This window comes from Sus scrofa, chromosome 4, assembly GCF_054392235.1.
Source record: "Sus scrofa isolate SSC_HxYL_T2T_F1_AM1 chromosome 4, Sscrofa_HxYL_maternal_Yorkshire_Landrace_v2.0, whole genome shotgun sequence".
Classification (NCBI taxonomy): Eukaryota; Metazoa; Chordata; class Mammalia; order Artiodactyla; family Suidae; genus Sus; species Sus scrofa.
In genome coordinates, this window is record NC_139386.1 from 72,857,877 (window position 1) to 72,880,115 (window position 22,239).

At 44.5% G+C, this 22,239-nt stretch overlaps 1 protein-coding gene across 15 annotated transcripts in view; it reads right to left on the reverse strand.

Moving 5' to 3' along the window:
• TRIM55 (tripartite motif containing 55) overlaps positions 1 to 14,511 on the reverse strand; it is a 43,913-nt gene extending 29,402 nt beyond the window's left edge. For 11 of the 15 annotated variants that reach the window (XR_014842721.1, XR_014842720.1, XR_014842719.1 and 8 more), the window contains exons 1-4: positions 14,200 to 14,506; positions 13,502 to 13,674; positions 5,959 to 6,124; positions 3,863 to 3,958 (exon numbers count right to left, since the gene is read on the reverse strand). Coding sequence is in view for 7 of the 15 variants with exons in the window: in XM_021088507.2 (XP_020944166.2) it covers positions 3,863 to 3,958; positions 5,959 to 6,124; positions 13,502 to 13,674; positions 14,200 to 14,367 (603 nt within the window). In the remaining 8 variants the exon portion in view is untranslated. 15 annotated transcript variants of the gene reach the window in all.
• Between the last annotated feature and the right edge of the window lie 7,728 nt (positions 14,512 to 22,239).

Below are 22,239 nucleotides of genomic sequence, written 5' to 3' on the forward strand. Positions count from 1 at the left end.
TCCATTCTAAATGTAACAGTCTGCATCTACCAACCCCAAACTCCCCATCAGTCCTCCTCTCCCCTCTCCCCACCTCCTGCCAGCAAACGCAAGTCTGCTCTCGAGTCCATGATCTACTTCTGTTTTGTAGATAGGATCATTTGTGCCATATTTTAGATTCCACATATAAGTGACATCATATGGTGTTTGTCTTTCTCTTTCTAACTTACTTCACTTAGCATGAGAGTCTCTAGTTCCATCCACATTGCTACAAATGGCATTATTTTGTCTTTTTTATGGCTGAATGGTATTCCATTGTATTTATGTACCACATCTTCTTAATCACAAGATTAGTGCCATTTGTAAAGACCACAAGGGGGAGGCTACGCTTTCTAGGGATGAGGAATGAAGGTCAAGCACATTTTTCTGGACATGGAGAGCTCCAGAAGCTCCCGGCTCAACCCTGAACATCCCCGGCCTGGAAAGGCAAATGTAGGTTTAGGTCATGCTGGGCTCATCTCCAACAGCCCAGAAGGCCCTCCAACAACCTGAAGTCCTGAGCTCTGAGATTGTCTCAGGCTGAGCCACCTCAGCCAGGACGGCCCTGAAGACTGCAGGTCCCTCCATTCACCATCAGCCCACAGCAGAGAGGGACATGCCACTCCCCCATGACACAGTACACACTGCCCTTTCATGACCTTGGTCCTTTCTCAAAGCCACTCTCTTCATCACCGCAAACTCACATCAACTGCATACGTTATTTTTAAAGGATAACAAGGAGTCCCCAGTGAGATTTACCCTAAGCTCAGCAGCTCTCCAGGCCTGGTCTTGGGCCAGGTGCCTGCCCAAATCAGCCCTGCAAGACATTACAAAATTAGGGACAAAATTAGACATTGTATGGAATGGGCACTGCTTCCAAAGGACAGCTGTCAGGGCCCCAAGTGGGGAGAGGCAATGTAATTAGGGAAGTCTAGCGCCCACCCTAGGGGCTGCTCCATTTCCATCCCTACAGGGCTCCTCACCAATCAGAAAAGAGAACTCTTTAACAACAGCTCCCCACCCCCTGGCTGGGAGCCACCAATGGCTTCTTGGAGACTGTTTCCAGGCAGGTGGCAGGCAAAGCCAGAGAGGAAAACAACCACTCAAGGTGGAACAGTAGACGCAGGAGCTCTGTGACCCCAACTCCAGTACAGACTTCACCTGCTTGGCAAGGTAGGCCGCGGTGTGCTTCACTCCGAGTAGCCCTGCTTGGGCCCACTGATTCCATTCCAGGTGCGCCCTGGGGCCATTCGTGGCCAAGTCTCTGTCCTCGGGGCCTCCAGCTTCAGTGGAGAATATTTGCACCAAGTAGGAATCAAAACATCAGAGCCTTCCTTGGGGCTCTGAGCCAATCCCGCGGTTCCAGGTGAGCCACTTAAACTGAACTGAAAGGACTGGGCTTGTCTGAGCCATATCCATTCATCTAGTCTTTCTTTCTTTTACTGGTTATTTAAAAAATCTCAGGCTCATCTTAGAAAAATGTGAAATACCGGAATATATAAGAAAGGCCTTGAACATCGCCTGTAGCCTCACTATTCTCTGTTCTTAACCTTTGGGCTTCTGGCATTTCCCCCCCCCACCCCCCATGAATGGATATGGGGTTATTCATGAATACATACATTCTGTCCTGTTTATATACCAATTTTTCATCTGATTTCTTTAAGTTAAAATCCCAGAAGTGAATTAAACAAGTAAAACAGATGGAGACTTTAAAGCCTCCTGCTAATTTGCCATCTCTTCTTGAAGTTGTGGGAGACAATTACACACCTTCCTCCAGGAAACTGAAAATATTTGTAAAAGGGTGTCACATCCCACAAACATTGCTATCAGTAATAACAGGGTAATGATCCTGACCTTCACTGTCAGGAAGTCCTTCCTGATGTCTATGCTGAGGCCCTCCTGCGGGCTTAACTTCAAACCTGTTCCTTCTTGTCTTGTTGTCAATGAAAGAAGAAACAGCTGCTTCCTGCTGTGCCCTGACCGGCCTCCAGGAAGAGAACCAGTTGTCAACTCTCTCCTTGCCCTCTTGGTGTCCTCTGATGCTGCCTAAATGGAGCCAAGTCCTTTGCGTTTGCTCAAGGCCCAGTGTTAGGGTTAGGGCTTCTCTTCTGTTTGTGTTCTCCAGCCTTAACGTCCTGACAGAAGGCCCATTCCCCCCGACAGAGGTCTCCTGTGAAGGCCTTGAGCAGAGACCAGTAGAGAGGTGACCTCACTTGCCCACAAGCAATGCACTCTATTTATACACTCAAGACTACAAGGTACCACACTGGAGTGCTGATTCACGGCCTGATGGTTAAGTTGTACTTGGCCTTTACTGTGAAGAAGTAAAAGGAAAAAGTTTATATTGTCCATTTCAGAATTTCTTTGAGCTCTTCACCAGGAGAAAACTTTCCTTCTATAAATGGATTCCAGATCCATCATGAATCTTTTCAGGAATATGAGTATGGAGAAGAGAGGAGATTGGTTTTAGTGATGTGTAAATCTAAAATGAGATGATACAGGCCAGTGTTTTGAAGTCAACATCGAGGAACTGGCTTTTGGCTTTAGATAGACTTTGCCTTTCAAACAATAAAATAATAAGATTAGAGCATTTATCAGACCTTCACCTTATGCTAGGCGCTGCACTGAGCATTACATTCATGCTTGTTTAATTCTACATGGTTAACTTTATAAAGTGGGTACTCTGCCTTATTTTTCCAGAAAACTGAAGGGATGAATGTATATGTGAGTGGATCTTAAAGAATAATGTTTAGTTTGTTTAAAGTAAGCAGAATGAGAAGTACAACACAATGCCATTTATAAAACTAAAAAATGAACATAAAATAATACACATTTTGTAAGCATTCAGGTATATGAACCATTAAATATGTTAGAGTGGTTATTTACAGAGAGGAGAACAGGAGTGAGAAATGAGAATAAAAGGAAATAAATAGATAACAAGAGGGGCTATACCCCCAGCAAGAAGGACAACATGCCATTAACTGGGTAGTACAGGCTTCAGCACCCGAGGTCCAACTAACAAAACAAGGGGTCCTAATAAACTATTCCAGATCCAGAGCCCTGGCCTCAATCCAGGTGCCTTGCAGCACCCATGCAGCAGGGCTCAACCAGGGAATCTTCAATTCTTGTAAAGATATCGGCCACGTAGCAAAACCTCTTTTGACTTCAGTATTTATACAGTTTCTATACAGAGCTTGAGAAAAAATGGATTCTCAATTATTTCTCACATGCCAAACCTAAGTGTGAGTCTTTCATCCATTTGTACAAGTTTCTATTGAGTATTTATTATGTGCTGGGCACCGGGCCAGGCAGAGGGGCAACGGAGATGAAGGAGCCAGGACTCTGGCCTCTGTAAGCTTCCAGCTACCAAACCCCTCTCTCCCCCCAGGCCCGTGGGGCTTTCTCCTCCTGCCCGCCCCCTGTGGCCCTGCTGTTAGAGCTTAGACATGCAGCTCAAATCTGCACATGGCTTTCTAAAGCATTAAGTAGCATGTCTTAAGACCATATGGATTTCTGCAAAGAAAGTGTGCTCTGATGATGGACAACACTCATTGTTATTACTGGGAATTGATTTTTCTCATAGCTCATCCTTCAAAATCTTTCTTGCCCAAGAAAGAATAACACACGTAACAGCCACCTTAATAAGTATGGTAAAATCTGCCTTGTTGTCTCATGTGCTAACTTCTCTTCCTGTGCCAGGAGGTGAATATTTTAGGGGAGTATCAGGAAGGTCATTCTAACAGGAAGATCAGAATGTCGGCCATTTCTAGAGAGGTGTTGAGGGATCCGCAAAACCCTAGGGGTTCAGGCTTGATTTGCACTCCCTTGAAGCCACTTGACTCACCTCGATTGTTTTACAGGTGTCCTCCAGCTGGCTGATTACTGCCTGGACCCGATCGTTGCTCCCCACAAGGACAGCAATGCCATCGCTGAGTTCAGACTAGTGGAGGGAATAGAGGGACCAAGATCTTAGGGTTTTCTAGGCAACACTGTGGATTAACCTTAGTAATGTCCTCATGGGTTTGGTTCTTAATCTAGGGTCCATAGAAGCCCCTGAAGGAAGAACAGTCAGGCTTGAGAGGCCAGAAAACCTTCTGATCTTATACAAAATTCTGAATGGATGTGTATATAAATGCACTTGTCTGGGAAGAAGTTTCATTGATTTCCTCCAATTCTTAATGGAGACTGCGACCCTGCTAAAAAACATTAAGAATAGCAAATTGTAGGCCATACATAGAGAATAGCACATTTAAGGTAAAGAATTCCAAGTATCATTTATAAATTGAATGGAGACCAATAGATGATATCAAGGACCCAAAATGAATTATTTTCCTAGTGTGGCTCAGGAATAATTTTCCTTTACTGGGGGAAAAATTAACTTATTTATTCAATACATACCTATTATGCACCCTTCTGTGTGCTAGGTGCAAACAAATACTCATATACTAGACAGAATCATTACAAACTTGAAGCTGTAACATTTGACTGTTTCCAAGTAAAAAATTCCAGCTTGAAATTCCTCTCAGACTCTCGACCTGAAGCAATTCTATTGTTCATCCTTGCCCCCTTCCCAAGGCTGGCCTCTGGAACGCCAGGAGCACTGAATGAATGGGACTCTGTAAACCTACATGCTTGGTCCAACCTGGCCTTCAACTTCTCTGTGATGTCAGGTAAAACCTGTAATCACCTTAGACCCTAATTTTTTCACATATCAAGTGAGAAGACTGAACGAGAACAATGGTTGTTAAATCCTGCAGAACCCTTTCTTCAAAGAGAAGTTAATATATAATCCCAATAGGTAAAAGTGAGCCTTCTTTGGCCAAAGAGGGGCAAGGTGGAAACCCTGGAAGCCTGCCCTCCACTCATCCCACGTGGGTCTCCAGGTTCTGAAGTGACAAAGGTATCATTCACTTCCGACAGGATATGACTTGGGGGCCAGTGAAAGGAAAAAGGGGAATAATCATAAGTGGATTGAAAAATAAATGTTATAGATAGCTTGTTAAATCCTGCTTCTTTAGCACTTAGTACTCACTGGTTGTAACTGGTGTGACCCAAAAATTTGGCTTCCAAATTTAATTCCAACTCTGTATTTGGTCAGTAAAACACTGACCAAGTGTGGAATCTATGATTCTAACAGAAAGAAGCTGAGGCATGGAGCTGCTCAAATTCTAGATGCAAAACTTGGCTGCAGGGATCTGAGCAGCCACCTCATGTTTATTTGCATCAAATGAGTAAGTTCCTACCTGCCGATGGGTGACACCAGGTGGGCAGGTGAGCAATAAGCTGGGACACCCAGTATTTGGTCAGGATAATGGGCAGCCGCGGAGGCCCTGGGGTGGGGCATTGCGCCCCCCGCCAGAGGAGAACTTCAGCACCCGCCTAGGCTGAGAGTCTAGGAGGCCAGTTTAACCGAGGCTTGAAGACCAGCCCAAGGCAACGTTTAACAAAGTACCGTTCACTGTAACTCCCACCAATGAGGAGTAGGGAGAAAAGTCCCTTGGGGGCGGGCAAAAGGAGCCTCTGGTTGGCGAATGAAGAAAAATATCCAGAGACTGGAGTAAACAGTTATCCTCTTATTACCTATGATCTGAACCTCAAATAATGTTTAGGTAGCTTGAGCTGGAGCGGGTTCCTTAACAGTGCTCATCTTCGGCAACCTCCAAAGGGCGCAGAAACAGGGACCCTTCCCCGCCACATCCCTTTCTGACCCTACGGGTCCCTTTCCTCCCGGGCCTTTCCCCCACCCTCCAGAGAATGCAGCGCATGGCACATGCGCACAGCATCCCCTCCCCTCCTCCGGCACTACCTTGCACCCGCCCAGCCTCAGGGGCCCCTGTGGGCCTGTTTGGGAAGGGGTGGGGGCGACCCTTCTTGGGGCAGCGAGGCGATCCCACAGGCCCTTGGAGGGGGCTTCGGAGGAGAGGTGGGAGAGCTCCGTACCTTCTGTCTCTGGAACACATGAGTGAGGGGCGCCACCTGGCAATCCTTGTGCGCCCCAAAAACCTTGCACAGAGAGCACGTGGGGACTTCGCAGTTCAGGCAGTAGATGTTGATGCGCTCGTCTTCGTGCTCCTCACACATGGGCTGGTCGGACTTCTTCTCTGGTCTGGAAGGAGGAGGGCAGATAAGCTCTGTTGGGGCGGAGCGGAGCAGGGCGGCAGAGCGGGGTGATCAGCATCGCAAGCCCCCTCTAGCCCGGGGACGTCCAGCAGCCCTGCCCCGGGAGACCTCCAGGCCCCTTTCACGTGCTCAGGGCCCTCCAAATTCTCTATGGGGTTAGCAGCAGTGTCCTGACAAATTAACAGCCAGCCTGGGGGTGAGGACGTGGAGACCCTGACCCGTAGCACTTGCCAACTTCTGCGGTGTGAGTACCACTGGCTCCCACCCCCACATGGCCGATTTCAAGGTTTAAAAGCCGGCTAGTGCAGTTCCTAGAAGTTGAACATGGAACCTTTCGTAAGGAGTGGGCTGTACCTCCGCAGGACGCTCACAGGTCTCTCAAGTGATACTTTACAGTTTTGGGTACAGAGGAGGAGGAGGTTGCTGATAAACTCAATGCCAAGTTTGCCGGACCTTGGGGGAGGCCCTTTACCCCACCCCCGCAGCCTCTGGCCCCAAAAAAGGACTGGGGGTAGAGGTGGGCTGGGGGAGCCCAAATCTCTGTTTATTCATCTCAGCACTGGTTGGAAGTTGTTGTGTCTAAGAGGAAAAATGTCAGCGAGTGCTTTATTAATTGGTTCGGGTCTCTTCCTGCCATCAGCACAGAAAATTAAATGTAAATAACTTCCCGAGGACTCGGTGGCGGTTAAAAGTGGGTAGTGTGTGCTCAGTGAATATGAACGCTTACACTGAATACTTAAGACAATAAGAAAAATGTGAAGTGCTGTTCTGGGACACAGTGATATTCTGGAAGTGCACATCTCACAGATTATGGCCAAATTTCCGTTTTTTCAATAGGTCAGCACCAACTATAACTTTTCAGAGCTGGGCGGTAATAATGGAGCAATGGGTTTGTATGTGCTTGTGAGATGATGGCCAAGCCATGAAGAATCAGAAGCAGGAGAAAGGCAGTGACAAGTCCTTGCTGCCTAAGGAGAACCTGTTAGCTGCAAAATCACCTGTAGCAGCACTGGTTCACATCACGTGAACCTGTATAGCCCCCAACCATCAATCAGCATGACTTAGGTGTTAGACCAAGATCAAAAGGGTGTCACCTTGTGATGCTTTAGGCTCCCTCTGGAGACCATGGGGGGACACGTGGATGTAGCCTTCTTACATAAAATCTGGAATTTTGACGCGGCCTATCCAAAGACTGAGGCTGCTAATAGTTTTCAAAAGTATTCGAAAATTTTAAATACAATTCTAAAAACTTTCATATCTTCCCCAACACATGATTATTTAGAAACATCACAGTTTGGGAGCTGAATTTTTAGTTTATTGAAGTATAGTTGATTTACAAATATTGTGTTAGTTTCAGGTGTATGGCAAAGTTACTCAGGTATATATAGTTTCCCCATTATTTTTCATTATATGTTATTACAAGATAGTTAATATAATTCCCTGTGCTGTGCAGTAAATCCTTATGGCTTATCTATTTTAAAAAATATATTTATTTATTTATTTATTTTTGGCCACAGCATGCAGGGGCTTGATGTAGGATTTCAGTTCCCAGAACAGGGACTGAACCTGGGCCACAGTGGTGAAAGTGCCCGGTCCTAACCACTAGACCACCAGGGGACTCCTATTTTTTCCTAGAGTTGTTTGTATCTGTTAATTACATCCTCCTAATTTATCCCTTTTACCCTCCCCTTCCCCTTTGGTAACCATAATTTTATTTTGTATGTCTGTGAGTCTATTTCTATTTTGTATATAGATTATAGATTCATTTGCATTATTATTTGTCTTACTCTGTCTGATTCACTTCACTAGGTCCATCCGTGTTGCCGCACAGGGCAATATTTCATTCTTCTTATGACTGAGTAATATTCCATTTTATAGATAGATCTCAAATCTTTATAAGCCAATTGTCTGTTGATGGGCACTTGGGTTGTTTCCATGTCTTGGCTATTGTAAATAGTACTGGTAAGAACATTGGGGTGCATGAATTTTTTTGAATTAGTTATCAGCTTTTCCAGATTATATACCCAGGAGTGGGATTGCAGGATCATGTGATAACTTTGTTTTTAGTTTTCTAAGGAACCACCCTACTGTTTTCCATAGTGGCTGCACCAGTTTACATTCCCACTGATGGGAATGTAAACTGGTTCCCTTTTATGGGACTGAGCTTCTTAAGCTGTTATCATGATCCACTTTTCTAAAACTTCAGGGTTTTGTGGGCCATGAAATCAGTTTGGGGGTCATGATCAGCATTGTTAAAATCAAAATAGAATAATAAATACCGTGAACTGCATGTGGTAAGGATAAATATTGATGTGTGTTTCAGGTGTACATGTATTTATATATATGTACATAAATGTGTATACAAATACCTATGTATACCTAAAACAAAAGTGTATATATATATGTGTGTGTGTGTGTATGTGTGTGTGTGTGTGTGTGTGTGTGTGTGTGCGTGTGTGTTTGTGTATATATATATACATGGGAAGGCCATCCATGTATGTAATGGTCATAAGATTACAATTTAAAATATACTTCCTGCTTTGAGCCCTTAACAAAAATATTTGAATACCATTGATACTGATGGGTGGCATCATGGAGTTGCAGCCCCAGGACTCAGAGAAAAGCAGAGCATGTGCTTATTTCCATCTGGAAGTCACTGGGTAACTGTCAAGTGCTTGAGGTTGGGCTGACTTTGGGCGAAGCCCTGGGTGTGGTGAGGAAGATGTATGGACTTCCAGCTTCAAGATTTCAGAATCTGATTTTGGCAAAAGGCTTTTACACCTGGTTGCATAGGATATGTTTTCCAGGAAGCCTCCTGACTGATTTCTGCCACACGCTTGGAAGTCAACTAAGGAAAGTAAACTCCACCCCTGAGAAAATGATTCCATGTCCCAGGTCTGTTTCTGCCACTAGAATGTGAGCGCCATGAGGGCAGAGGCCGTGGCCTGTCTTCTTCTTTGCCAGATCCCCACTGTGCACAGCGGTGCTTTGCATAGAGTGGCTACTCAGTAAATATTTGTTGAATGAATGAGTGAGAAGTGAAAGGGAACTTGCCAATTAGTGGACAGTATTCCCTGGGCTCAACCATAAAACCGCTCATCTGGAGAAAGCTTGTGACCGTGAGAACGCTTGGTCACCTGGCTCTCCTGAGTGGCAAAGGAAGAGACCAGACAGCACCTGAAGACTCCATTTATAAATGACAAAGCCCTTGAGGGTTATCCAAAGGCTGGGAGGGGCGAGATGGTCTTTGGTCAAAGGCTGCTCCACCTCTTAAACCTTCCCTACTGGGTACCTCCACCTGGTGATAAATGTCAAGCAAGTGTCTGGAGCACAGTTGGTGGAAGGGGACACAGCTGACGGCAAGGCTGCAGCTCTCTTCTAGGTGTTTCCTCAGGGCAGTCTGTGGCCCGTGTACTGTTCTAGGGTCAGCAGCAGGGACCAGAGATGACATTGTAGAGCTCAGATATTTTCAGTGTGTCCAACACTAAGGTGGAAACAGCCATCAGCTCTTCATTTAGCTTCGGATGGTGATGACTTTTTCATAATGCCATAAGACATGAGGACTTCCTCCAATGTTCCTTATAGGTTTTTCCTGTTTAGATGGCAGCGCAGAGGCAGAGACACCCCCCACTTACAAGTGGGTGTATAAGGAAAACCTTCAGACCCCTTAAAACACCTAACAGACTTGGGACGGGCATGGCATGTAGAGATGTAAAGGCAGCTTCATGAGGCGAGGGTGGCTGAACTCTCAGTTGTGGTTCAGGGCACTGGTGGTGGCCCCCAGCTGTTCAGTGCAGGCTCCGCTCAGGGTGTGCGTAGCCTGCTTTCTGCTAAGTGGCTGGGACCAATCCTCAGGTTTCCTGAAGGGTGGGCATCTGGTGTGGATGAGGTGTTCCTGGCAGTACCTTTACAGTTAAGCTGATCTCAAAGCCTGCCTCCAGCTCAGTTTCTCCATGTGGTGGCTATGTGGCCTTAGTTGTCTAGAGTTCCTGCAGCTCTTTCAGGATCAGCTTTTACTCGTATCTGAAAATTGGACTAGGGGTCTGTCTTCTAATCAAGTATGACACAGTGAACACGTGAATTTATGTGTTCCTTGCTGAAATCCCACTAAAATGAGAGTAAGGGAATCAAAAGGTATAAATCAATAAGGACAGAGAGTTCCCTGGTGGCCTAGTGGTTAGGACTTGGAGTTTTCCCAGCTGCAGCCCAGGTTCAATCCCTAATCTGGGAACGGAGATCCCACAAGTTGCTACATGCTACAGACAAAAAATAAATACAGATTTAAAAAAAAATAAGGACAAAAATGAGCAAAATGAAAGCAGAGAAGAGATGTCAACCAAGTGCTGAAAATTGGGACCATCTGGATGAACGGAGATGACCTGCCTGAGCTGCACTGTAGTTGTGCTGAGAGCCTGCAGGGGAGAAGTGTACAGGGAGCAAGCTGCTCCCCCTGCGAAGGCCCTGGGGCTGCAAAGGCCACGCACTCGGAGGGCGGGAGTGTGGAGAGGCTGGAAAGAAGAGGACTTTTTGCACATTTGGGGGATTACTTGAAGGCATGCTCCCTAAAGCAGTAGATAAAACCAACAAAGAGGTCAACCTCGAGCCAGAAACAAGGGCTTCAAGCCAGGGGAGAGGAGGTGAAGCCCAGCCACGCAAGGGCTCAGTCCTCCCTGTCTACAGTTGCAAAGTCGAGGACTAGGAGCAGACTAGCAGCATACTCCTCCCCTGTCACTGGGTGACAAATGGCCAAAGAACAGCTGAAAGAGTTAAATGTGGTTCCCTCAGTGCTCAAAGAGAGAGTAGGGCAGAAAAGGCAGCCCTGGAGTTCCGGTCATGGCTCAGTGGTTAACAAATGCAACTAGGAACCATGAGGTTGAGGGTTCGATCCCTGGCCTTGCTCAGTGGGTCAGGGATCCAGCGTTGCTGTGAGCTGTGGTGTAGGTTGCAGATGTGGCTCAGATCCTGAGTTGCTATGGCTCGGCAGCTACAGTTCTGATTAGACCTCTAGCCTGGGAACCTCCATATGCCGCAGAAGCGGCCCAAGATATGGCAAAAAGACAAAAAAAAAAAAAAAAAAAAATGCAGCCCTCATTTGAGGTCTTGTAGTGCTATTGGAATGTTTAAAATTATGCATGTGCATAGGAATTACTTTGACTAAAAATTTTTAATATTTTAATAAGGTGTTAATAATAATAATAACTATAATCTCACATGATTATTATGAGAATTAAGGAATTACACATGATTCATGTGTCTAGCAGCCTGAACAGTGGCTGACACATATTCAACACATAATTGTTTTACTTTCTGTGTTTTACAGTTACTCGTTATTATGTTCATTATTAATATTAGTGAAATTAGTTCCTTCTCTCATCATCCCACTCCCAAACTGTGGCTAGTTCAGCACCAGGCAGAATGCTAGGTTAGAAGGCCAGGTTTCATTGAGACCTACCATCTCCAGCCATTCTGTGGGAAGCCAGACTGGACCAGCCTCCTCTCCTATCTGCGCCCACCCTGACCATGGGCCAGAGTCAGTTCATTTCACTCTATGTATCCTCGTTATTCCAGAGTCACCTAACATACCCTGGGCCTTAGGGTTCTGGGCTGGTAAATCTGCCAGCCTCCAGGGAACAACTGGGTTTATGTTCAAACATGTGCCCAAGCCCTCTGTACAATTTGTGGTTTCGCCACTAAGTAAAAATGTCCCAAAGGCAAGTCTCAACTTCCAGAAACACCAGCATAAGAAGAATTTGATAATCACAAAAACACTGCTAGTCTACTCAGTCATGAGTTTCGTTGTTGGAAGTTTGGTTCATTGCTTTTATGCAGCTTGTTCACCCGGGCACTGTATTTGGCAGTCGCGCTGCACAGACTTTAAAGCCAGGATGTGTCTTGTCATTTTACTACTGCTACAAATTTTTAACATCTCCTCTTTTCTGGATTACATAACAATTACTATTATTATTTCATATCATTCAAGCTCTCACTCTGCAAGTAGCAAAACAGAAAATTATTGCAATAAATAGAATGTGTAAGAAGATTTATGGGGTTGCATAATCACCTGGCACTTAGGGAGCAAGTATTCCGTGCAAACCACTGTACTAGGCACTGAATCAGTTGTTACATAAAGAGCCTTAATGATCAGTTGGTTATTATTTGGCTGGTTAATTTAAGAGACAGTTTATCTATTTGCATCTTAAAGTAATGAAATAAAATGAGATCAAATCGTAATTACAAAAATGGTACTTTCCTTCTTCTCAAGAGATTTTGGAAGCAAGGGAAATAGCCAACTCCATCTCTGCAGTACGTTGTCAGCAATTCTTCCCAGTGCCATCTATATCCTGGCACTATCTAATTTAGTTTTGAATCTTAAGCAGAAATGAATAGCCATAGCGATGATAATAATTATATGTTAGGTTTATAGAACAGCTTTCTTTCTAAGAGCACAAGGCTCCTAGGGCCCTGCAGATGTTCCATGAGTCTACGTCTCCTAATAGGAAGCACAGCGAGGTCATTTCTAGATGGTCTCAGTATTGCTATCTGGTGTTGTGGGCTGCACTGACTGTACCATTAAAAAGGGGGCTCTTCACACCATGCCTTCTAGGAATGAACTCCTGCAGTGTTGTCTTTAGGAAAGGAATACTATAGCCAATGTGATTCGATGAGTAAGATGCACCCACTGCCCCTTTTTAATGACTGATGTGTATACTGCGTGTCAATCAGCAAGTGAATGCCAAGAGCCCATAGTACAACCTAGAGAACAGGGAAACATAACCTGAGCACCCTCTTCTTCTTTTTTTTTTCTTCGTCTCTAAACTTTTAAGTTGCTAAAGCTTAGGACTCTGCCTTGCTTTGCTCCTTTCCAGAGTCAATACCATGACCACGTCAGAGGATTTTCTTTTTATGATTCTCCTCTAGAAAATTTTAAAGTGAGACTGTCTGATCTAAGAGGTTGATTTTGGAAGATGTCATTTCTGTTAATTTCCTATTGTGTAGACTCTGGAGCTCTAAAGGACCTGTGAAGTGCAGAAACGTCTCCTGTGGATGTAATACCAGGCTGGGAGCAGGGGCAGCATCATGCCTCTTTCAAGATCACCATCTGGACTGGATTAGTGATAATGAGTTACTTCATTCTTAAATTGATAGAAAAGCATGGGCACCAGCTTCCTTCTCTCCTCCCAAGAGCAACTCTCTCTCCCATTGGTAAGGACTGACTTGGAAAAACATTTTCCTATAAAACAATTAGCCCGTGATTGGCAAACAAGCATTCAGTATAGCGACCCACTAAAACAAACAAATAAACAAAAGCAAGCTTCCAACGTGTTTGACACGGCCGGCGGGGGCAGGGGAGGGGGGCGCATACCTGGTGGACTCTTGCTTGTAGATGTCAATAATATTCTCCACCAGCAGGTTTCTCTGAAGCCCGTATATCCCATGTCTGTCCAAAACCACTTCGTGTCTGCAGGATGGGCAGCGGAATCGGCCCCCCGAGGCCACAGTGGTGCCTCCTCTTGTGGGCAAGTACGGGTTAGAGGCCTGTTCTTGCCGAGCAAGAAAAGAGGAATTGAGCATTGCCACAGGTAGCTTTCCTGGGACCTCCTTTCCCTCTCAGTTACTACAAACAACATCAACTCCTTGCTGGGAGATAGTAACTGGTCCCAAAACACAGGACCAACCCTCACCCATGGTCAACTGCAATGTGCCATTTTCAGCATGAGGTCCTTTTCCACCTAACGTTTTCATAACCAAAAGTTCCAGCCAGAAACTCCAACAGTAATGCCTTGGGCAGTAATTCATTTACAATTTTGAAACAGATTCAATGTTTCTAAAAGGACAAATATGATTCTTAATATTTTAATAAAATTAGATTTGAGAGCCAGGAGGAGGCTGATGGCAAAGCACAAAGCAAATCACTTTTAAAAATGGTCTTTCTTTTTGGTTGTTGTTTTAAATAAATGCAACCTTAGAACGCTTCCTAGAGAAATTCACCTCAGACTTAAGCACTTGATTGGGAGATGAGAACATTTTTTCCCTCTACCCCTAGATTCCAAACAAACCTACCTGGAAAATGTCACTGGCACATTTCCTGCACAGGTTGTGCTGGCAGGGAAGAATGACCACGGGCTTTGTGAACATCTCTAGGCAGATGGGGCAAATGAGTTGCTTCTCCAAGTTATCCATGGTCTGCTGCTCTTTGGAAAAAGACTTGTAATTCAAAGATGCGCTCATCTCCTGGCCGTCCCCGTGTGCACTGCCAGGGAAAGCGTGCTTCGAACGGTTTCGGCGAGTGATTCCTGGAAATAATTCCAAGGATTGTACAATCAAGCGTCCTTTACGTTTCTTTTGGTGGAGGACATTGTTTCAGGCTGGGGTTCAGAGCAGTGCTCGAGCTGTTTTTAGCAGCCGAGGGTCACGTGACAGCTGGCTGACTTCTCCATATAAGCCAGTGACAGGAGGATGGATTCTGACAGGTGACAGGGAACAGGGGCCAACATTCCTGGCCCAAGGAGTGAAGAGAGTGGGTGGGAAGGAGGACTGCAAAAGCCATTTAGACAGGGGTTGTGAGGAGCGGGAGGTGCCGCTGACAGTTGTCAACAACAAATGGGAATGTTCGTGCCGAGTCACTGAGCTATGCCCTCTGTGAGCACTCAATAAGGACTCGGTGACGGGCTTCTCCAGGACTGGGGAGAATGTCATCCAAGTAGAACGAAAGCCATTTCTGTGTTGAGAATTTAGGAAGCCAGTCACCAAAAGGAGCAATGACCCCCCTGCCTGAGGTGAAAACAGACAAAACAGGTCCTGAAGAGCATCATCCTGGCTTCACAAAGGTAGTCATCTAAAAAGCCTCGCTTCGTCTTAACCACTTCCTCTTTGTGAGGGTCAGGAAATGCGAAAAATTCCAACTTAAAAACTGATTGCTAATCTTTTCACCATAGGAGGCTCCACAAAATTTTAAAATATCCAAATGCCACTTGATGATCCAGGTTTTTTTAGAAGTTGTGAAAGAAAGCTCTAGTGTGCGTTTCCCTCCCTTTTGCCTACTCCTCTTTCATCCTATACCCCACCCCCACCCCCAAAATGCCCAGAAAATTGGACAGCCTTTAAACATTTAAATTTAGTTTCCATCGACAATCAGTAATACAGTAGTAACTGGGACATGGGGTCAGACCCCTTATTTCGTTTTGCCACACAGTGGGGAACAGATGGCAGGGCCATCTTCAGTGGACATGAAAACCGAGTCCTGCTTCCAGATCTGGGTTTTATCTGGTCTGAAATACCTATACCCCTTGGCATTTGTCTCACTTACCAAGGTGATTTTTTTTTTTTTAATGATAGTTTCTCTGGCCATTTCCTGGACTGTTTCTTGAGCCATCAGTTTCAGTTCTGATATTTGCCGGGATTTTGTGAAACCACTGTTTCAGCTATATGTTTTGTTTAAATATTTAAAATCAGATCAAAAATGAAAAAGAAACACGTCTATTTTTTATGTGCTAAATTTGCAGTTTTATTTCTCCTTGATTTTAAAAACCTCCTGCAATGAACACCTTGTGTTAGCACATCCCCAGCGTGCACTTAATTACCAGCAAAGAGTAGGGGGCTGTGACTGGTCATGGGTGCCCTTCATGCTAGTGCACTGAGCGCTTACTGAGAATCTAATAAGCTCTATTAACAAATAATAAGTTACGCGTATTCATAAACCTTTCAGAGATCTTTGGAGAATTTTCTTATTCCTTTCAATAGCTTTTTAGCAACTACAGCGAAGGAGAGAACTGGTGACATTTTTTTAGTGAGTAATTAGTTCACCTAGCTGAGGCGTTAACTGTGTTTATTATCACATGGGCTGTGATGGTCTGAGCAAGACATGAGAACTCTTTTCTAAACAAAATGAAGTTTCTATTGTAAAAGACCTTGCAACCTCAGGAAAAGCACTTAAATGAGTAATGTACATTGTAGCCAAGCCTATCCTTTTAAGAGGAAATCATTCCCTCAAAAAATACTGGTTGAGGAGTTCCTGTTGTGGCTTAGTGGGTTACAAACCCAAGGACAAGGGTTCGATCCCTGGTCTTGCTCAGTTAAGGATCTCATGGGTTAAGGATCTGGCGTTGCCATAAGCTGTGGTGAAGGTTGAAGACCTGGCTCGAATCTGGTGTGATGTGGCTGTGGTGTAGGCCAGCAGCTGTAGCTCTGATTTGACCCCTAGCCTGGGAACTTCCATAAGCCACACCTGCGGCCCAAAAAAATATATATTGGTTGAGCGTTTCTCAGGTGTCTCTATTGTGTTCGGCTCTGGGGATTGAAAACTGAATAAGACACAAGTCACTGTCCTCAAGGAACTCAGTCTGATATATAGCAGAGATAAAACATGCATATACAGAACCACAGTCCAAAGAACATGTGACAAAAACTGCAGGATGTGGAGGAGTCAGGAGGGCTTCATGGGTGGGGTGGCATTTGAGTTGATCCACTGAGGAACTTAGATGTTGATGGGCCTGTTGTTGCAGGGGACATAGGTGGAGCTTTCCAAGAGAAGGCACAGAAGCAAAGACAGGAGTGCAGGGAAAGCTCAGAGCAAATGGTGCTTTGGGCTGGAGTACAGAGCATGCTGCTGGCACACTGGCAGCCTGTGGACACTGTGCTGAAGAGTTTTTAACACTTAATAAATTAGACAACAGGAAGTCGTTGAGAGTTTCCCTGAGAGCTCTGCATTGGTTACATTTATCTCAGTGGTGGCTGGGATGGGCGAGGGTGAAGGTGACCTGGCTAATGACCAGATGGGAGATTGTTGCCAGTAGCCTAGGTGAGAGGTCAGATGCCCTGGCACCGGGCGACGGCAGTGGGAAAGGAAAGGAGGAAGTGGACTCTGGCAGCGACGAAAGTAAAATCCACAGAGGTGACTCAGATGCCTGAGCCTGAGCAACCACGGGGATGCAGTGAGAAGCTGCACAGTGAGTCAGGAGAGCCAGCTCCCATGTCTGCCTCGCTGGCTGATCCTGGGAAAGTGACCTCACCTAGCTATATTTCAGTCCTTTCATCTCTGAGTGGGATTCATAACCTAACTTAGCAGTTTTGTAGAAAAACCACTCTGTACCAGCACGAATTTTGACATTGAGACTCCCCAGTTAAATTACTTGCTGTAGAGTTGTGCTCTCTCCTCTGCTCTCTGTTATTCTCTGCTCCTTCTTGATCTCTGCCTTTGATCTGGCTTTGAAACTGCTCCTGGAAGCTACACAGGGAACCAGTGCAAATCCCACAGGAGGAAGAGCCAAGTTGATGGCTGAGAAGCGCCTTCCCCTCCTCATCCTCTTTCCTCTGTTCCTTGCTCCTCCCCTCTCTCAGAGACCAGCCGTCTGGGATTGGGGGATGTGAATTGGGAGTGGGACAAGGCGGGCGGGGGGGGGGGCAGAAAATTTTTGTCTGCTCCCAAATCATCCAGAATCTGAGAGATGGGGAAAAATTCTGGACCTATATCAGAATTGAAGTCACCTTCAAGGCTCTGGGATTTGGAATGGACTTGGGCCTCCACGGAGGTGTGGAAACTAGCTTAGTCTCCCGAAGGTGGCCTGGATTTTATGGGGGTGTACAACTTCCTCACCTCTCCTACCCACCCCACCCCACCCCCACCTAGCACAGGGGGTTGAGGCCAACCAGGGGCAACCACACAGGACATTGCCACAGTTTGAGGTGCGCTGTGCCAGGGGTACAATCAGATACATTGAGAAGTGGAAGCAAAACCATCGTGGCTCTCACTTTCTCCAGAAGTTTCCCAATTCCCTCATCAGTCAGAGGAAGGAAGATGGATCCTAAGTACCCGAGTTTATACCTAACAGTGGAGTTGGCACTGAGGGCTGACAATAGACAGAGAGGACTCTTGACCTCTTTCAGCCTCTAGCTACCAGGCCAAGGGAACTCAGGCTTAAGGGTCCAGGGCATAGGAGTGAAGTGTAGACCTCAGTGTGTGCTTCATCTCAGGAAGGGAGGCAATGAGGTTCTAAACTCTCCTGCTTTTAGTACCAACACAAACATAGATATTTGCAGAGTACCAGTCACTTCTTAGAATAGACGTCTGTAATAGATATTATTATCTCCATTGAGTCAACTGTGGCTCCGTGAAATTAAGTAGTTGCCCAGAGTCATATGGGCAACTAGTTGTGAAGCAGATTCAAAGACACTTCTTTTGACTACAGAGCATGTGACCTCATTCACTAAGCTCCACTGCACTGTCCAGAGCCTGCAGCACACTGTCCATTAGAATTTTCTGCAATCGGGAATTCCTGTCATGGCGCAGTGGTTAAAGAATCCGACCAGGAACCATGAGGTTTCAGGTTCGATCCCTGGCCTTGCTCAGTGGGTTAAGGATCCTGCGTTGCCATGGCTGTGGTGTAGGCCGGCGGCTACAGCTCCGATTCGACCCCTAGCCTGGGAACCTCCATATGCCGCGGAAGTGGCCCAAGAAATGGCAAAAAGACAAAAAAAAATAAAAATAAAAATAGAATTTTCTGCAATGATGTAAAATTTCTGTATCTGTGCTGTCCGACCTCTAGCCATAAGTAGCTATCGAGTACTTGAAATGTGTATAGTGAGACTCAAGAACTGAATGTTTAATTTCATTTATTTTAAACTTAGGTTTAAACAGCCATATGGGGCTAGTGGTTACCGTATTGGACACCAGCCCTAAAACATGAGATATTAAAAAATCTTTGGGGAAAATTGAAATGTGTATAAAGGATTCTCCAGCAGGAACTGGGTCTACCTCATTGGTAGATTTTGTACTTTCTGATTAGGGTGACATGAAACTCCTCTAACCCCAGAGTAGTAAAAAAAGCATCATCAACTGTAGATTCCAGCTTGCAAAACAAGACAGAGCAAGCAGTCTGGGGATAGGAGGCATTAGTAAGCGCCCAGGGAATAGTATCAGGAATGCTAGAATGTCCTCAGCATTTCCTTTACCCATGTTCTCTTTGTCTCTTGCACACAGGTTCTCTAGGTCTCTTGCACACAGGTAATTGCAAACCCATGTACTTAAAAATAACCTAGGCTTAGCTCAAGGAACTGGGTAGTCATTCCTCAAACAAGAAAGATGAAAAGTGGAGCTAAAAAAAAAAAAAAAAAAAAGATAGATACTTGATGTTCCCCTTGTTGCTCAGCAGGTAAATAATCTGTCCATGAGGATGGGAGGGTTCGATCATTGGCCTTGCTCAGTGGGTTAAGGATCTGGCATCGAAGATGTGGCCAGGATCTGGTGTTGGTGTAGCTGTGGTTGTAGGCGATTTACCCCCTAGCTCAGGAACTTCCATGTGCAGGTGCAGCTGTTAAAAAAAAAAAAAAAAAAAAAAGATACATCTTAAAAGAAAAAAAGATACAGTTTGAAGTGAAGCAGTGAGGCAGAGTGCAGTCCTGGTGGAGGAGAAAATGAGAGGAACTAGAAGGCTGATCTTGCCTCTGGCTCAGCCTCCAAGATAGAGGAAAGTGAATTCTTCCTTCGCGTATCCACCAGAAGAGAGAAAGCTGGTGGCTAGTGGCTAGCTAAATCATTAAAACAGGGAGAGAAACACCAGATGATGTGGATATGGTGGATATGGAGACAGAGTTGGGGATTGTGGAAAAAGATTTAGTTAGACGGCAACACTAGGTTATGGGTGGACTGAGACTTTCAGGTCAACTTCAGCACTAGTTAAGTCACCTAAAAATTTAAAATTTAAAATAAAGCTCCTAAAAATGAAATCCTATGCTTAAAAAAAGAGGCCAATGCTTAATATTTTGCAGACCTGGTCCTCTTAAACAAAGACGAGGGAGTTCCCTGGTGGCTCAGTGGGTTAAGGATCCAGAGTTGTCACTGCTGTGGCTCTGATCACCTCTGTGGTGTGTGAGTTCAATCCCTGGTCCCAGACATGGGCTTGGCCAAAAACAAAAATAAAAACAAGACGGTGAGGTTGTTAATTCTTCTCTGCATTTTCATCCATCCACCCATCCATCCACCCACACATCCATCTCTCCCTTCCTCCCTTGACTAGTGGGAGTGCTCTATCTAGACCAAAGGCAGCACTTCTTTTGTTTTTGTTTTTTTGATTGTTTGTTTTGCAAGGCTTTTTTTGGCTATTCCCATGGTATGCGGAAGTTCCTGGGCTAGGGATAGAACCCGCGCCACTGCAGCAGCTCAGAGCTGGTTTTTCAAGTACCAGGCTCTGTTGATCAGTCCTGCGGGATATAACCCATCTGACCACAGGGGACATAATGTTATTTGGGAGGAAGGTGGTATCCTGGAGCTCAGAGTGTGATCCAAAAAAGCACTTTCTAACCACTATTCAACTTAAGAATTCGCCTCATACAACAAATATACTAGGGGAAAAAATTACACATACTGGGAAAAAATACAACCCAGGACTCTCAAGGAAAAGGATTCTTGCATTCTTACACCAAGGACCCAACTCATGACGTCTACAAAATACTTAACATTCTCCTTTTGTCTACATTGTGAGTCTTTCAGTTCAGCTGTTTTTCTCGCAATAGGCAGGCTGAATGTGTGATTTAAAAATTTTTAATGAACAGAAACATTTTTATAAAATCTAAAATAAAAAATTAACTGACTTGAAAAGAACTTAACAGAAGCTAATGTTTCTTTCATTAGATAGTTTGCAAAGTTCTGGCTGAAAGCTTTTTTTCTTCTTGATAATTACTCCTCCAAATTTATTGTTCATAAATTTTAATTCCTCATAAATATCTCTAAGGAAATGTTTAAAAACTAACATATTGTTCTTTCCTCTGAACATTTCTTGGCATAAATAACATGCCAGAAATAAACAGTGACAAAAGTAGCAAATACTTTAGCCTAAGGCCTGACCAGTGGCTATACCTGAACTCTTGACCTTGGCTTCAAGGTCAAGGAGTCTAGGCTCCATCCTCAATGCACACAGTCTAAACTTACCTCCCCTCCACCCCAGCCTGCCAGTTGATTTCTCTGAATTCACTTTTGCCTTGTCTTCTGCAATTTGTTTCTCATGTGTCACTGTCTATTTAAATCCCATTAATGGTCATATTACCCCTAGCATAAAGATATTAATACTCATCGATACTAAGACCTGACATGATTTGGCCCCTACTTACCTCTCTGACCTAATTGTCCAATAGAAATAAGATGTGAGTGACAAATATGAGCCATATGTGATTTTAAATTTTAAGTAGCCACATTAAAAAATCAGTGAAATTAATTTTATCAATACATTTTGTTGAATTTCAAAGCATATTAATATTATCATTTCAACGTGTAATCAGTATTTTAACTAATGAGAAATTTCTGAATAGAGATAATTAATGTCTTTCTTTCCAATCTGGAGGTCTTTTTCTTTATTTTTCTTGCCTTATTGCCCTGGCTAGAGACCCCAAAATGGACTTCCTTGCTTTTTTTTCCAGATATTAAGAGGAAAGCATTCATACTAAGTATAATGTTAGCTGTGTACTTTTCACTGATGCCCTTTATCAGGTTGGAGAAGTTCCCTTTGCCGTCCCTTCCAAGTTTGCTGACAGTTTTAAAAATCAGGATGGATGTTGAATTTTGTCAGATGCTTTTTCTGCAGCTACCGAAATCATCACGTAGTTTTTCTTCTTTAGTACTATGACAAATTACTTTTTTTTTTTTTTTTCAGTCTTTTTAGGGCCACTCCCTTGGCATATGGAAGTTCCCAGGCTAGGGGTCCAAATGGAGCTGTAGCTGCTGGCCTACACCACAGCCACAGCAACCCCAGGTCTGAGCTGCGTCTGTGACCTACACCACAGCTCATGGCAACACCGGATCCTTAACCCACTGAACAAGGTCAGGGATCAAACCTGTGTCCTCATGGATACTAGTCAGGTTCATTTCCACTGAACTATGATGGGCGCTCCAAATTACACTGATTTTTGAATGTTGAACTAGTCTTGTTTTCTTGGAAAAAACTTCTTGGTTGTGATGTATTTTCCTTTTTATATATTGTTGGATTTAATTGGCTACAATTTTGTTTGAAATTTTTGCATCTGTATTCATGAAGGATACTGGTCTGTAGTTTTATTTTCTTGCACTATCTTTGCCTGGTTTGGGGATCAAGATAATGCTGGCTTCATAGAATA